Raw genomic sequence first — 16,091 nt, 5'->3', positions numbered from 1 at the left:
TCGCTAAACCCTCACACCAAATGTGGCTTTCTGAAGCATGTGTTTTGTATTTGGATTAGGATTACTTCTTAGTTAACCCTTTAAAAACCTGGAGCGACATCACTTTTCTTGAGCTGCTTTTGGGCACCTTTCCAAAGCATTAAAACCTTTGAACCCTGAATAAATTGCTGAGATTTCTTCAAAAAAAAAAAAAGTAAATTTAGAGGGTTATTATTTTAACAAAGCAATGGATAAGCATGTAAGGAAAAGAGAAAAAAAGATAGGGGAATACTAATTTCAAAAATTATGTTACAGAATGATTCTAAATCTTGTTTGACTTGTTTTTTTGTTTTTTTTTTAAACCGATGTTCATGTAATTGTACTTTTTTACTAATTTCTGCACCACTGACTTGACATCACTTGGACTGGACCTTTTTGACTTCAAAGTACCTGATACGTTCCCCCATACCCAAAGATTAAAGAGATAGTATCGTTTAAGTGATGTTGTATGAGATACTTATCCATAGTAATTGCATTACAAATAGTAGATGTTGGTTTGCACGCACCCAGTTTAGAGAAGCCAGCTTGACTCACACACAGAGGCTAAGTAATCCACTGCTGTGGATGGGGCAAGCAATGAAACATGTTTTAAACACACACAAAAAAGTGTTTTTAAGTGTTCACTATATTGAGAGTATTTTTTTTTACAATTGTACCTTTTCGTCACAGTGATTCTGCTTCTCCAAACTGGTGGTGTACAAACTGCCATCTACTGTAATACACTAACTTTGGATAAGTACCTCATACAACTCCATTTAAAAATATCGTAACTATCCGTTAAATAAATGTTATTTTAAAAATCCAACACAAATCATCTCATTTCATCAATCAACTAATATTTACTCAATTTATTCCCAGCAAGTCAACACCTAATTCTCCAGATGATCTTCTTTGATTGAACCAATCAGACCAATGAGGCTACTGGAGGGAAACATGACGAACTGATGTTACGTTACTGAGCACCATCTGTAAAAAATGACACCTAAGATAATTCTGTTTGTGTATAACAATAAATCAGGGTCTTTCATTGTGTATGCATGCCTGGCATTATTGTTGTTACTGTTCATTCATCCTGATTCAAGACAGTCCCGTAAGATGAGTTTTGAGCTTGCATCTCGCCAAGTATTACTGAAATGTACAAGAATCAGACGAAATAAACACTCATTGTTACCAAATAACCTGTTTATTTCATTGAGCTAATGAAGTCAATTATCTATCAACATAATGCCTTGGTACCCACGCCAAAATTTAATATGCCTCCACAAAATCCATGAGTGCACAATATTGTTAATACAGTGAGTATGGAAAATACAGTCACTCTTCCTTGAACTCCAGAGTACAAACAAGAATCAATAATGATGATGTCCGCTGTCTGATTATATCATAAATGACTACTTCTATTGCAATAGATGTAACATTCACAATGTTGTTAGCTTATGGCATGTTAAACTTTTTCAGTGATTGATCTCCCATATCAAAAAACTACCAGGTTGGCATACATAACCTTGTTCAAAGGCAGTAGCTCAGTGTTCATTTCTAGCAGTAGAGACTACAAAAAGAAAGCATTTGTTATATCTGAGCCTAATGGTAAACATAATCGTGTCTATAACTTCACTGTAAATATCTGACGTTGAGACAACGATGTAAGAAAAGTGTTCGGTAAAATTCCAATTTTGTCTGTCGGACATAAGGCAGAGTAGTGAAACAGTTCTGCTACATTAAAAACTACACATACAGAGAAATAAAAACATTTGAGAAAAACAATAAAAACTTGATGCAAAAAAAATTAACATTTGACAGCTTCAAGCTTGACAATGGAGCCCTCGATTGTTGCAGGTGTTGCAGCATTGTCAAGCAGTAGTGTGTCCATGTCGTTACCGCTCCTTGGGCGTTCTTTATTCCTCTGTTTCTCCACGTGTTTGCTTGTAACCTTACTCTTCGCGGCTATCACTGTTGTTGAATTTCCAGCCAGAGTTTAATATCACTTCCCAAAGTTAAGTGTAAACAGTTCAGCCATTAAGACCACCTTAAATTATAAATCACTGAGGGGGGGAGAAAAGGAAAGTAAAACAAAATAAACAAAAAAAAAAGTAGAAAGGCTCCTCGAAGCTCCCATAAGTCCATCATTAGGACACAGAGGAGATTGGGTTGAGAGGAGAACCCATCTGTGTTAGCACCTTGTCCAGCCACTGCAGGGGCCCGTGAAGGTGCACCTCAATCCAGCAGGGGGTGCTGGTGACGTCCTGTCGGTGATACTCAGCTCCCCAGCCCTGTGAAGAGGCGCCACAAAATTAAGGGGATACTCTGACAGTATCTTTTTTTCTTTTTCAGTTACTCCAGTAACTGTTAATTGAGACTTTTATAACCTCAGCTTCAAAAATACTGAATCATTTTCCAATAAATACAATTATAATGCCTGTGTAATGCAAATATAGTGAAATTTACACGATAATTCCATTCATTTTCTTCCTTCTTTTATTTTTTCCTCATTGTTTTTGTTAAAACAAAAATCAAATATGCAATAATTCCATATCCACATATGCTCACTACTTTATGATTTTTAACCAGCTTTGTCTCAAAAATATATCAGTGCTATGTGTGGAAGAACTGTAGTAAAGTTTCCTCTTTCTGACCAGTACCTGAATATCCCTGCTCTCCCTCCTGGCGAATCACCATCAAATGATGTAATTTATGTCTTTTGGCGGCGTTTCGTTGGCTCTTGGGGCTGTTTTTCAGACTATAGACTGTACTTCCGCATTTTCGTATTGCCCGCCAACCGCCGCCAAAAGCAGACTCAAAGAGTATAAAGCTGATCAAGAGACACACCCGCCGGACCCAAATCCTATCAAACTTTACAAATTGTTTGACAGTGCAGTAAGATAATCTCATTTATATTTGATCAGCACTGCCAATTTCTCATCTAAAATGTGTTCAGAAATGCATTTTAGTGCCCTGTTTTGCTATAACGGCGAGAAATTGTCAACAGGATGTGGGTGCCACAGTGAAAAGGGAGACAAAAACAACAGAGATCAAATGCTAAAATGAAGTAGCACTGATCAAATATAAACACAGATTCTGTTCGTGACTTGTGTATTTCCTGCTTCAAATTACACATTAAATCAGCCACATAGCATTCTGGTATTGTAGGTTTTCTACCTCTTGAAAAGCGTTCTCTGTTTTCTCTTATCGTGTAGCACAAATTTTAGAAGTATTTGCATCTTCCTACTGCAGAGATGGACTAGTTAAATGTGAGGACCTTCTTTATATTGGTGAAACATTTCTTTAACATTCTTTAACATATATAACTGCGTGCTTTATGTCCTCTCCTGTCTTCTACTTAGAGGCCTTACCTTGACGAAGCTCATCCTAATGGTACACATCTTGGTAAGCTCATAGACGGCCTCAAAGCCGTGGTTGACCGACTGCGCCAGAAGCTGAGCAAACTCCTGGTTGTTGAAAATCTTAAGGCTGCATCCACTTGGGATCTTGCAGACGGTGGTGGGGTGGAAGCCGTGGTGGTAGTTACAGTTACGGCTCTGGACAAAAATGCTGGTGTCACTGAGGCACTCTGCGTACACCTCCCCTCCAACGTAGTACAGGTGCACTCCTGGTTAACATAGACAGACGGCTGACAGTCAGGACACTCAAACCGCAACTCCACAAGAACAAAATCACAACACCTCTTCCACCTGCCTCCTCTGCCGTGTCTGAATGTTAGTCGTACCTTTGCCGATGTGTCTGCGGGTGTTCTCGATGGTCGAGTTGCGGTTGACGTTGGACAGCAGTCCGAGGCAGAAGCGGTTCTTGTTGTTTGAAGGGTCGGTGAAGCCGTCCACCAGCACGCTGGTCGACGAGGCGTGGTAAGCCTCGCCTACTCGATTGTTGAGTTCATAGTAGACAATAGAGCACCAGTGGCTAGGCTCTTCGTACTCCACTGGTTGCACATCTGGGAAATTGCACAGATCAAATAAAAGCAGGTGAGTCATAAACTGATGACATCATCACACACAAAACTTCTAGAAGACGTTGATTAAGATATATTGCACAAAGCGATATGTTTGTAGTTACAGGAAAGACATTCAGACAGTGTGGGACTGTAAGCCGTCACATTGGATCTAACACTCATGCACACGTCTATCAGCTCCGCAATAACTCAAAGTCTTCACAGTCCAAACTGAACTGAATATAAAATCATACAGGATATTAAAACATCTAAAGCCTTTTGTTGAGAGCTTGGAGCAGGACTAATTAATCAACAAGGTTACACTGGTTAACGAGAGCAAAGTGCCTCATTAGCTGCACTCATCTGTTGTTACAGAAAGCATTTTATCAGACCATGAAATTATTTCATTAATTTTATTATTTATTAAGATAATTAAGTCACTAAAGGTGGAACTGATTGAAACACTCATTCTAAAGCTCCACTTTTTATTATTCAATGTATTTTCAATTTAATAGCATATGAGATGCTGTTCAGTTTAATAGCCTGCTGTGACCTGTTGCCCTTTTGGCCAAGTGTTCAGTTTTCATACGTAAGTGTTTGAAATATTCCTTATTTTTGTAATGTCAACCAAAGTTGTCAGTGGAAAAAAAAAGTTCCCTCAGCCCTTAGCAAGAGAAGTGTGTCTGTCTTTCACACTTGCACCACTGTCTGTTCGAAATCAATTAAAAAGGTAAAAAACATATATAAATCCTTAGGCATTTGGGGGTTTTTTTCTGTTTCAGTATACCAAACTTGATCTTGACTTCTAAATCAGGGTGAGGTATGAACTGAACTGTGAGTGATGTGTGCTGTTACACCCCCAATGTTAACTCATTTATTTCAATGAGACCACTGCAGCGGTGCAGCATGAATTCCATGACAGGACTGCAGCACAAAAAAAACCAAAGGCCTGTCGTCTGCTTTAAATTTGGAGCAATGCATTGTCATGGATAGTGCCCAGCATTCAGTGACATGAACAAATATGTCAAGACGGAGGGAAAATTGTTACATCGATTTTCCAAAGTATTGTGAAATTGTTACTGAAGTATACAGTGAACTGCTTTGCAGCATCTTGCACTTCCATCAGCCTCCAAACTGTTTGTCCTGGTTGATATTTCACGGTTGGGTACTCTGTTGCTGTATTGGTGTGTTGCCATTGTCCCTGTAAATGTGAGCACTCCTCACCTCCTCTGGCCATGTTCTGTGGCACCAGGCTGCTGCTTGTTTCCATGGACTGGCTCTCCTGGCCCAGCTGCTCGTCAGGGGGCATGTAGGCTGGGGGTGGGGTGTCAGCTGAGACATTAGGAGAGCAGTTAGTGAGGATGAGACCAGTTGTTGCTGCTGGCAAATACACACACACACACACACACACACACACACACACACACACACACACACACACACACACACACACACACACACACACAGACACACACACACGCACCTCCCTAGACTCGGACAATCATCACAGGATCTGTGCCCCGGAAACGGTGTCAGATTTCACATATCCCTCACTTGCTAAGCCACATGCTAACCCATTCCCGACAGAGATGCAATATGAGCTTTCCCAGCCCGTATTGAGGCACACAGGAAAAAACAATGCAGTAAACCTCCACTTAAATGGCAGTGAGGAAATTTCAATGATTATGATGCTTCTGAGTGTACACAATAACCACCAGGGCTTTTCAGCACAATTAAAGCTCAAATCCTAGAATCCTAAATTGCCATTAAAAACTTTTTCTGCCTGACTGCCTGCAGCCACCGGATGTGTCAGCAGATCTGGAGCAGAATAGAGCACTCGTCACCACACACACACACACACACACACACACACACACACACACACACACACACAGCAGCGACATCCACACACACTGAAACAAAAGTGCAGTCTGAACAGTCAAAAGGTATTTTTCTCATATATATTAAGACTATAGAACATGACAGAAAGGAATGTCTGAGTGAAGTGATGTTTCTTCATGTTCATTGTATCTGTTGTGTCTCCAGTCAGTAACAATGACACAGAGAGGCTGCCTGGTGCACTGAGTTAGTGCCTTGACAGCAGCCAGCAGCCCTGGCTCTGGTGGACACTGCTTAGCTGGCATTTCCTTTGTTCTCATTTAGGGCTGTAGCTTGATTTGGATGAATATAATAACTTGACCTGGTTAGAGTGCCATTAAAAACATTTCTCATTGCATAATGAATGTCATGTATTGGATAAAACTATAAAAATGGAATTATATTCTAGTCAATGCTTCAGTGTGCCAAGCCCAAAATGTCCAAAGGACATAGGATTTTTTTTAAATTTTTTTTTTAAATGTTCGTATTAAAATGTATTTACGTGGCTCTCTGGTTAGTCTATAAACACTTAAATTGGAAACAACCCTATAAAAACATTGTTTCTTACATTACTAATTTAAAAAACAAGAATCACCAGAGACTCGTGTTTATTAACAGTAAGTGTCTTCTTGGCTACTTGACAGCAACAACCCAGAAAAACAATAGTTTGGCATCTTGCCCAGGGTCAGGTACATGAGTATATTTGGCGTACCTGGGAGCTGGAATGGACTGGAGGGCCCCGAGCTGGCAGGAGAGTTTGGATAAGTACCACTGCTGGCTGGAGACGGGGGATACGGAGAGTTAGGAGAGATGGGAAAAGAACCGCCTCCTCCTCCACTGCCGCCGCCACTGCTGCTGCCGCCCCCGCTGTGAGGCTGCTGGAAGGACTCTGGAAAGGTGGCGTTCAGGGGCATGTGCGGCTCGTTGTGGGTGAGGTTGCGGAATTGTACCAGCAAGCTGTGCTGTGGGTTGAACTCGCTGTGCCGCGGTACCAGGACAGGAGGGAGCACTGGGTGGTGGAACAAAGACGGCAGGAGAGGGACATTAGGTTGAAAATAAATGAAGCACATAGACACGGGAAGAAAATTATCTTCTAATCATTTAGAAATCTGACTGATCTTTCATTTTATGTAAGGAGCTAGTCTCTACCACACACGTCATTAACCAGAAAACCTGTGTGAAGTATAGATTTTATTGTGCTAAAATGCATTTCCTTGTTAATGATGTATCCTTTCCATTACTAGCAAGGGAACGCAGTCAGTGTTGCAAAGATTATTACTTGATGTGCATACTCTTGGACAAGTAGCTTTGGTTCCTACCAATGTGTAACATTAAAGCTGCAACTGTGTTATTTTTATTTTCTTGATTCACCATTTGACCTACAAAATGTTGAAAAAGACCCCTCATAATTTTCTAAATGTTATTCTCCTCACATCAAATTTTTGAAAGAATTTAATGAACAACCAATATCAGCTCTTTGTTTTGTTGAACAAAATCATACATATGTGATGCCAATTTATGTCCTAAAACAGTCACAAATAATACATAACACTGTCAAACACCAGCCAATTTCCATTCCTAACACACCACTTCAGACACTGGTAAAGATATAACCACGGAGGTTGGCCACATATAGTTTCATTTCAATTCTATCAAAAGGAGAGTGCGTTTCTTCCAGCCTTGATTATCAGCCCCTGAGTGACTTAAAGCATCAGGACTACAAGGCTGTCCCTCCAAACTACCCAGTTGCTTCAAATGATATGACATGCAGTCCCTCCTGACTGACATGTGAGCCATATCTTTGAATTGGTCAATAGTGAGCTGGCAATCCCAAACTAGCCTAATGTCAGACGTCGTTCCGTCAGGGTCATCTGTGAGTGGATGTGACGTGGTGAGTGAGAGAGGGAGAGAGAAGAGGAGTAGTGATGAGAAAGTGCTGGGAGTTTAGTCTGAGTGGTTTATGCATTTAGTAAGCCACTCTCTGATGCCACACCCCATTTGGAGTGCCTGAGGCATATAATCTAATAAGACTCCAAAAGAGCGAGTGATATTGATTTTCTGTGAAATGGAGGGGGCGGGTGGATCAGGCCCCTGTGATGACAACCTCCTGACCTCTGTGGATTTGTTTACCAGTGGCACAGTTTACTCAGAGCTCGATCTAAGGGATGTACACAGCTCCACACGGCTCTAATCTCGCTCAAATTTTACAAAAAAAATGAACAGATCTGGTCATGACTGAGCCTAACACCATTTTTTCAAAGTTGGAAAATTGCATATCTAGAGAGGATCATTTAAATCTAATTTGTTTTGACAGGACATACAGAATAGTTAGGTATATGTGTTCAACATTAACTTTCCAGTATAAAAAAAAAATTAAAAGAAGCCAACTCAACATTCTTCAACTACTGTTTACAGAGAGCGCAAGTACCTACCAGGACTCTCCACTCGTTTGTAGTGATATGGGTTGATGCAGACCTCCTTCTGTTTGGAGCCAAATGGGTATTCGCACACCTCCAAGGGCTTGAGCTCATGGTGGGACTGGAGGTCTGGCCAGCGCCACACTCTGCAGTAGATTACATGAGGCAGACCTTTCCTGTGGGAAACCTGTAGCCTGCCGTCCAGTGATCTTGGAATGGTAACACACTTGCTGGGCTGCCCCGGGCAGCTCAGAGCTTTCTCCAGGTCCTCCATGGCACCTTTCTTCTTCTTGAGCTTTTTTACGAGCGCATCCACTGCCTTTTCTGCCCATTTCTCCTCCTCGTCTCCCTGCTTCCAGCCAAGCAGGCGTTTGACTGCTGGGCTTGTGAAGGAGAAAAGACTGGACATGGAGGTCATGCTGGATGCTGCAGAGTAGATGAAAAGGAGGATTCCTCTGACGGCTGCTCACTCCAGGGAGACCAGAGGGGGTAGATGTCCCCGACTGATGATCTCCAACTAGCGCTAGTAGCCTAAAACGGTGTTGGGATGTGTGGTCAACAAGAGAAACCACTTGAGTGTGTGAATGTAAGTGTGTGTCTATAAAAGTATGAGAGGCCAACAGAGATGAGGGGTGGGGTAGGGGAGAGGAGAGGAGGCTTTTGCCTTGTCTGACCAAGGACAGGAAGCAGGGGAGGGAGGGGAGTCAGCAAGCAGGACGCAGCTGCTGCTGCTCAGGAAGGGCCCTGCAGCAAGCTGTCCGGCGTTGGGTCACCAGCACTGATGGAGGGAGGGGATGCAGGCTGCAGGAGCTGAGATCAGGACCTCTGTCCAACTGACACGTTGCAGCAGGTCTCACCGGTGTAAGATGACAGGTTGGAAAATAGGGAAGACACTGTCTCTCAATGACAACTCCCAGCTCCTCTTTGGACTGACTCCTCCAACCCGCGCACAGTCAGTGTTCTGCTCCACCGGCCCTCTGCAAAAAAACAGAAGAGGCCAGATACATGTAAAGCAAAACACTAACATATGTTAGAAAATATAGAGACACAAGCAAATGTTCCTGACATCTGTAAATGATAACACAATTAACATTTATTTTTAAAATCCAATGATGAATAAATTGTGAACCTCAGCATGTGGCAAACAGGATAATCAAAAAGCACGTTATATTCTGACACATCATTTCCTTAAAATGACTCAGTCTTGCTGAAACTTGGATGATGTAATTATCTGATAGGTGTTACATGTAGAGCTCAAAGGCAGTCATACATATGACAAGACAAACATGGGGAGAAGTATCCTTACAGACAAATGGCCCAAACCAATATGTAAAGCTGGAAAGTTGGTCTACCAGACAACATCTAAAATATAAATCAAAAATATGATAACCGTATGTCTATTGTTTGTTTTTTTTATTGTAAAAACACATAAATAAAATAAAAAGATGATTCTTTCTACGTTCAACACTGTGAAATGCCGCAGTGTCAAAATGTGATATGGATATGTTTAAACATAGTTATTAAAGGAGTTATTAAAGGGAAGTAACTGATTGAAAAAAATCTCAAGGTGTTTGGGACGATAAGGGTAAAGAAATGTTCATCAATTCATACAAAGCCATAATGGCCAGAATCCATATGTCAGCATATTCAGTGCATAGACTTGTTATTTGATTAAAGTGTGGGTTAAAGCAACATTTTCACTTGAGTTATTTTTTCATTTTCACTTTTAAAAAATGAGAATGCCACCAGAGGTGCAAGCACTCCATTTAAAATCAAGGTCTTGTCCTATTAATTAATAACTACAACTTTTTGTAAATGCTTCTTTGTAGAGATACAACCTATTGCCAGGTTTGTCTGCCAACAAACTGAAAAATAAAATTATTAATGTCACTTTAAATAAAATGTAAACCCAAATAAATAAATTCAGCTCTTTTATTTACTATACTTTCATAGTATTGATGTATTATGAATAATGGATAAAAGGATCCATCAACAATATCTGTATTGCACAATCATGAGTCACCAAAAAATAAAAGATTAAAAAAACAACTCTGAATCACCACCTCAAAATTATTTCATTGCTTCAGGATGTCTCCAGTGATTACCCCCAACAAACTACTATTTCCACCGACTAATGCAGATATATTGAGTGTTTCAAACCACCATCCTGATGCACAACTACACTGATGAAATGCTGTGATATCTGACACTTGTGCTCATATCTTGCAGCCCCAGCCATCGGACAGTCAAACACATGTAGCCTGCAGCAGCAGCAGCTGTTTGGGGGCTTGTGAAACTGGCCTTAGTCAAAAAGGATGTGACCACAAAGAGCTGCTTCCTCCCTCATCCCATCTCTGCCCCAATCCCTCCCTTCCAGCACACAGCTGTCCAACAGCACTGCACCCACTTCCACTACTCATTGTTCTACATGCACATGAAAGCGGAGGGAAACCTCCTAAAGTAGAACATGTAGGCAGTTTTTTTTGACACTCACCAGACTGTGTCCAAGCAGCTGTTTCCACATGATCAGTCAGAGATCTGGATGCAGCTCGACTGCATCAGCAGTGATTCACCAGTTCATTGCCAAGGCTGAGCAATGCAAAGCAACAGATTTCAACGTAAGGACAAGCCCAGTCTTCCTGAGACGAGCAGAAGCCATTGTTTGATGAGAATGCCGTAGACGTAAGTTGCCTGGATAGACAACTGTGAAAGCTATTTGCACCTGAATGGCTAACCCTTCAGATAAAGCTGATCATCTCTAAAAGCTGATAACAGTTCACACCGATAGCTTTTTGTGTTTTCACCATCAAAGAGATCAAAAGGCCAGCAAATCAAATCAGTCTTTACCAAATGCACTTTCACAAAGCCTCATTTTGAAACGGTATGAGGGGGATATCCCTGATTTATTGATCATTGCCTGAATTAATTGCAACCACGATTAAAGATTGTTACAAAAATCTTCAGTGGTTCCTCCTCAGAATTCCTCAGCATGTGGGTGATTTTACAACAAAGAGTATGACCTACATAGTTTGTACTTATAAAAATGCAGTCTCTCCATAATTCTCCAATATGACATTGTTCAATCACAGCCTTGCTCTTTACACATGGCTACTATCCAAGAGAGAGACAACGGATTTTTCTAGTGTTCATATATTTTAACCAGCACAGGGTACAGGTTACTTTTAACTAAAGATTACATACAAGGAGACTGCTTTTGGAAACTTAAAAACACTGACGCTCTTTCCAAAGGCTATAATAACTCCTTATAAACTTGGGGGCAAACTAGAAGTGGTAAACAACTAAAATCATCTGTGTTCTTCGCTGTTATATTGGCCCACATAGGTAGTTGTTTTTCCCAGTTTGGTCTCTGACTGAAAATACTAAGCGAGGCCGTCATTCGCGCTTTAGCAAACGCTACAGAACACATAACAATGGGAAAAAAAGAAAAGAAAACACCTTGCTTTACAGTGTGAGATCTTCCTAAATGCTTGACAGTGTGAAGTACAGGGAACAGACAATATGGAAGAGTGATCCTATGAGTATTGAGCACCCCCCACCCAGGGAAACAGAAAAGAGATTCACAAAGCTCTAGCGTTACACAAAACCCCAAACAGTAGTAAATGTAGCTTTTAGTGCTGCTATAATTTAACTGTACTACGCAAAATCATAACATAATGCACTATGTCAGTGGCATTAGCCAAAACTGGTATGTAGCAAGCTAATGTAAGTAACCTCGAGAATTAGCTACCTAGCTTAGCTAACGTTAACAGAACGTAACTAGTTTAGTTAAAACTTACATTCAGACACCTAGTAACGACTATCACTATCTAGTGTAAGAGTGTAGCCTTTCGCGACCTTGTTTTCTTCTTAAAATGTCTCTTCGCGAGCTGTACTGTCTACCTCTTAGCGGTTAGCCAAAGTTACTTCACTCTTCCTCCTCTTCCTCCATTCCAGAAACTTTTTGAACTTCTCACAACTGAGCTAAGCTATGCTAGCTGTTAGCCCAGCCCTCCGAGGGAAAGTGGCGAGCCTCTGCCCAGCGTACCCTGCTGATGTAGCGCACCGGAGTTCACTTCTAATCTGTAAATTAAACTAGTCAACACTCGCTTTGTCACATACCTTTTAACAACGCACACAACCCATGGCAATGAGTTTTTTTGTTAGGGTGTAGTTCCTACTCTCTCAGAGATTTTCTCTCGTTTTCCACGGTTTCTTCCCTCCGTCTCCCCGTGCCATGTCCTCCAGATCCTGGACACAAGTAGACTGGGGAGGCGGAGTGCATATCCCTCCGCTTTACTGGCGAAATAGTGCTCGCTTTGGCGTTACAGCTGAGGACAATTCGTCTACTCATTGCCTAATATATAACACCGTAACGTAAGCTGTAACAATTCTTTTATGTCATTTTTCTCTAAAAAGCAGCGCATTCAATGGTTAACATTTTGGAGAATTCAATTTTCATGCGCGAAGATAGGGAATGTTGCGAGTGAAGTAACTTTTTCCACCATTGACAGTTATAGCTGAATTATCACCGTCGCAAACGTCAAACACAACATCGTCAGCTGAACCTTAAAATAAACACCAATAATTTTCTTTTTAAACACGCTTAAGATGTCTGAGTGTGTGAAGTTGGGATTCTTACGGTGGTCGTGCTGCGGCTCTGGAACGTCTCACAAGTTGCTGGCTCCACTCAGTCTGGAGCTCTGCGGTTTGTTGTGTATTGTTGTCCTTTGTAGTCACTTGTTCCGAGATTCAACACTCCCCGCGTTATTAATCCATTAAACTTTAATTAAACAAACTGCTAATTACTACTCTTCATCCATTTCCGTAGACGAACCGCTACTCTCTGGCAGGATAACGTTGGGAGTGCGGATTCTTCATTCAGTCTTTGGATTCCTAATGAAGTGTAGTGTCCATGTTCAACCACTAGTGGGCAACATACACCCAGTTTTGGCCTGTTAATGGCATATTTACAACATCTGAATTTACTGTTAATAAGACTTTATTCTCTTGTGTGTCTAAGTGTCTTTTCTTTTTCTTATACGAGGAGAGGGTGTCTATGTGTGACTTTGTGGGGGTTTTGTGTGTGTTTTTAAACACTTCCTGAAGCAACAAATAGTTTTTCTTGAGCCTACCCTAGTGATTGGGGAAAATCTGTGAACATATCTCCACCATAAATAGGCTAGTTTTATTATTTTTTTAAAGGACCTTTTGTTGTTTGAAAGTTAAAAGTTGAAGATGAAATCCTGGAGTTAAAAAAATAAACTAAAAAAAAAAACTTTTAAAAGCCTTTGTCTTGCATGCTGGTTTGTTTGTGCAAACAGTTTATTTTAGGGCTAATTTTCAATGGGACATGTAGAATAAAGTCATTTTGAGGAAATATCACTATTTTAAATTTAGATTTAGTTATGTTTGGGTTTTTTTTGTTTGTTTTTTTATGGAAGTGTTTGTCCAACACAACATTTTCAAGGACCAGCAGAAGTTTGAAAATGTAACAATAATTTCTATTTTTCTGGCTATGATAGGTGGTGCAATTTTGGTGATTTTTCAAGACAGTTTTCCAATCCAAGGTATGTTTCTTTAAAAAATCAGTGGTAAAAGATATACAAAATACCAACATTTGAATTTGTGTGCCTTTTACCTAAGCCAAAATAAAAAACATAAGTCCCTGGCCAGTGCTTAAAAAAATATTTAACATGCCTCCCCCTTTTTTTGCACCACTCTCCTATCCCATAAACAACAAACAGTCACTTAGTTGACAGTAAAAATCCAACATTTTGGTTGATTTTAAAGTTTATTTAACTGCAAAAATCACAACTAATATTTGTGAATTGCCTAAAATGCCCCTAAAATCTGATTATATACAGTATGTACCCCTGTGTACTGCAAACCCCAATATTTTCTACTTGCCTATTCATGCAATTTACACATTTTTCAAGACTTGGAACTTACTGAGTTTTATTCTTACAATTTTCCAGTCTTCCCAAACCTGTATGAGAGCCTTGTCTACTGAAATTTTCATCATACAGATATATTATGAATGCTATATTTAAAAGAGGGGAATTATGGCTTGTTCTAGGGTAACAAAAACACAATGATTGTTATTTTAAGGGGATCATACATGAAAGAAAACATACTTATATTATATTCAATTTGTATCAGTGATGCCCCATAAATCCTATACATTGGACCTTAAAAACTGAACGGGCTCTCTAATTTTACACAAAAAAAAAAAGAAAGAAAAAAAGGTGGCTGCCCAAACTACAGTAGGTGTACAGTTTACTGCATGTCAGGCTGAGCTTTGATGGAACATGTTTTTCTGAGCAACTCTGACCTTTACTACAGTAAGTCAGTGTGGATGACACAGTCTGAGGTCATCACACTATGTGTCATATCAATACTAACAGGAAACACTACACAAGATGACACAGGTACATGTTTCTTCTGAGGTTGGATTCACTGCAACCAAACAAAACCCCAAAGTGCTACACGCTACAATAAGCAGTATGCTGTCATAAATAATCATCCGAATATTGTCTTAATACCAGTAGTAATAAAATCAGCAGAATTAATCAGACTCTATTTAAAACAAAACAAAACACATAACATAAGAGTTAACCCCAAGTCGAGTGTTGCCGCAATGCAGCTTGCAGTTTATATTGATTTAATTAAATATTCACAATGAACAATAAATAGTGACAGTGAGCTGATTCTAGAAATTGAGCCTCTACAATATGTACTCATGTCTCCTCATGCAAAGTTTGTCATACAAAAACCCAAACCCTAATCACACATTTTATTTATTTATGAACAAAAATCAGTTGCTACATGTATTTCCACTGTCTGACCTCTTGTAATAAATATGCCGTGACAATGCAAATATGGAAAGATAACTTTTATTTACAGAGGAGTCCAAGCTGCCAAAATAAAATAAAATAAAATAAAATAAAATATCACCCTTGTGAAGCATTTCAATTGGTGCAAATCCATATTCATATTTATCCAATCCATATTTATAGACTGTACATGTTATAAAAGTGAACATTCTAGTCTAGTTTTGTGACAAACTCCTTTCTAGTGACCACCTTCAAGGAACAGACAAAAAAGTTTCACCTACTTTTTGGTCAACAACCACCAAATATGTTTCTACAATGGAATTAAAGGGAAAGTTCACCACTAAATCAAAAACAGATATTTTTCCTCTTAGTTGCAATGTTATTTATCAATCTAGATTTTTCTGGTGTGAGTTGCAGAGTGTTGGAGATATTGCCGGTAGAGATGTCAGCCTTCTCTCCAATATAATGGAACTAGATGGCACTCAGGCGCTCGTGGTGACCCAAGCGTCAAAAAATAAAATTGAAAAACTCACCAGATATCATGACCCGGTTACTCAATATAATCCACAGACCTTGTGAACTGTTTCATGGAGGAACCATTTCCTTTCTACTGAACCTCACTCATCCGCCATCCGTGTCATCGCACAGAAGGAACCGTGCATCTACTCATGGTCAAGAGGCATGTGTGAGATGTAAACATTAGTCAGCACGTTAACATGCACAGCTGAAGTTGAAATAACAACTTTGTTAATGACTTATATGATGCATTTGTATAATCATATAAAATATAACTCATTCATGTTTGTAGCCAAGCCATAATCGGAGTGGTATTTACTCACTGCACATCACTGAGTAACCTGGTTTGATTGACTGGTGATATTAAAAACAAACAAACAGGTAAATAATCAGCGATGCAGCAGGGTTGATTTGCACAGTGTCAGAGGGTGACAGGAGACACATTTGAAATAAGAAATATCGAGA

The 16,091-nt window shown here is 40.0% G+C and overlaps 1 protein-coding gene across 4 annotated transcripts; it reads right to left on the bottom strand.

Moving 5' to 3' along the window:
* Nucleotides 1-1,203: 1,203 nt before the first annotated feature.
* Nucleotides 1,204-13,168, bottom strand: smad5 (SMAD family member 5). Of its 4 annotated transcripts, none has more exons than XM_042493043.2 (7): nucleotides 12,917-13,168; nucleotides 8,293-9,254; nucleotides 6,573-6,869; nucleotides 5,207-5,314; nucleotides 3,764-3,985; nucleotides 3,390-3,646; nucleotides 1,204-2,309 (listed from the first exon to the last, which is right to left on the bottom strand). In XM_042493043.2, the coding sequence occupies exons 2-7, from the start codon at nucleotides 8,693-8,695 to the stop codon at nucleotides 2,166-2,168; spliced, it is 1,431 nt and encodes a 476-aa protein (XP_042348977.1). In that variant the 5' UTR covers nucleotides 8,696-9,254; nucleotides 12,917-13,168; the 3' UTR covers nucleotides 1,204-2,165. The 4 variants fall into 4 exon arrangements, with proteins under 4 accessions (XP_042348977.1, XP_042348976.1, XP_087937502.1 ...); XM_042493042.2 differs by lacking the exon at nucleotides 12,917-13,168 and adding an exon at nucleotides 12,397-12,555; XM_088081376.1 differs by lacking the exon at nucleotides 12,917-13,168 and adding an exon at nucleotides 12,178-12,277.
* Nucleotides 13,169-16,091: the final 2,923 nt, after the last annotated feature.

Source organism: Plectropomus leopardus, chromosome 8 (assembly GCF_026936395.1).
Source record: "Plectropomus leopardus strain MGB_pleo_1.0 chromosome 8, ASM2693639v1, whole genome shotgun sequence".
In the NCBI taxonomy this organism is placed as follows: Eukaryota; Metazoa; Chordata; class Actinopteri; order Perciformes; family Serranidae; genus Plectropomus; species Plectropomus leopardus.
This window is presented reverse-complemented; position numbering and strand designations above follow the sequence as displayed.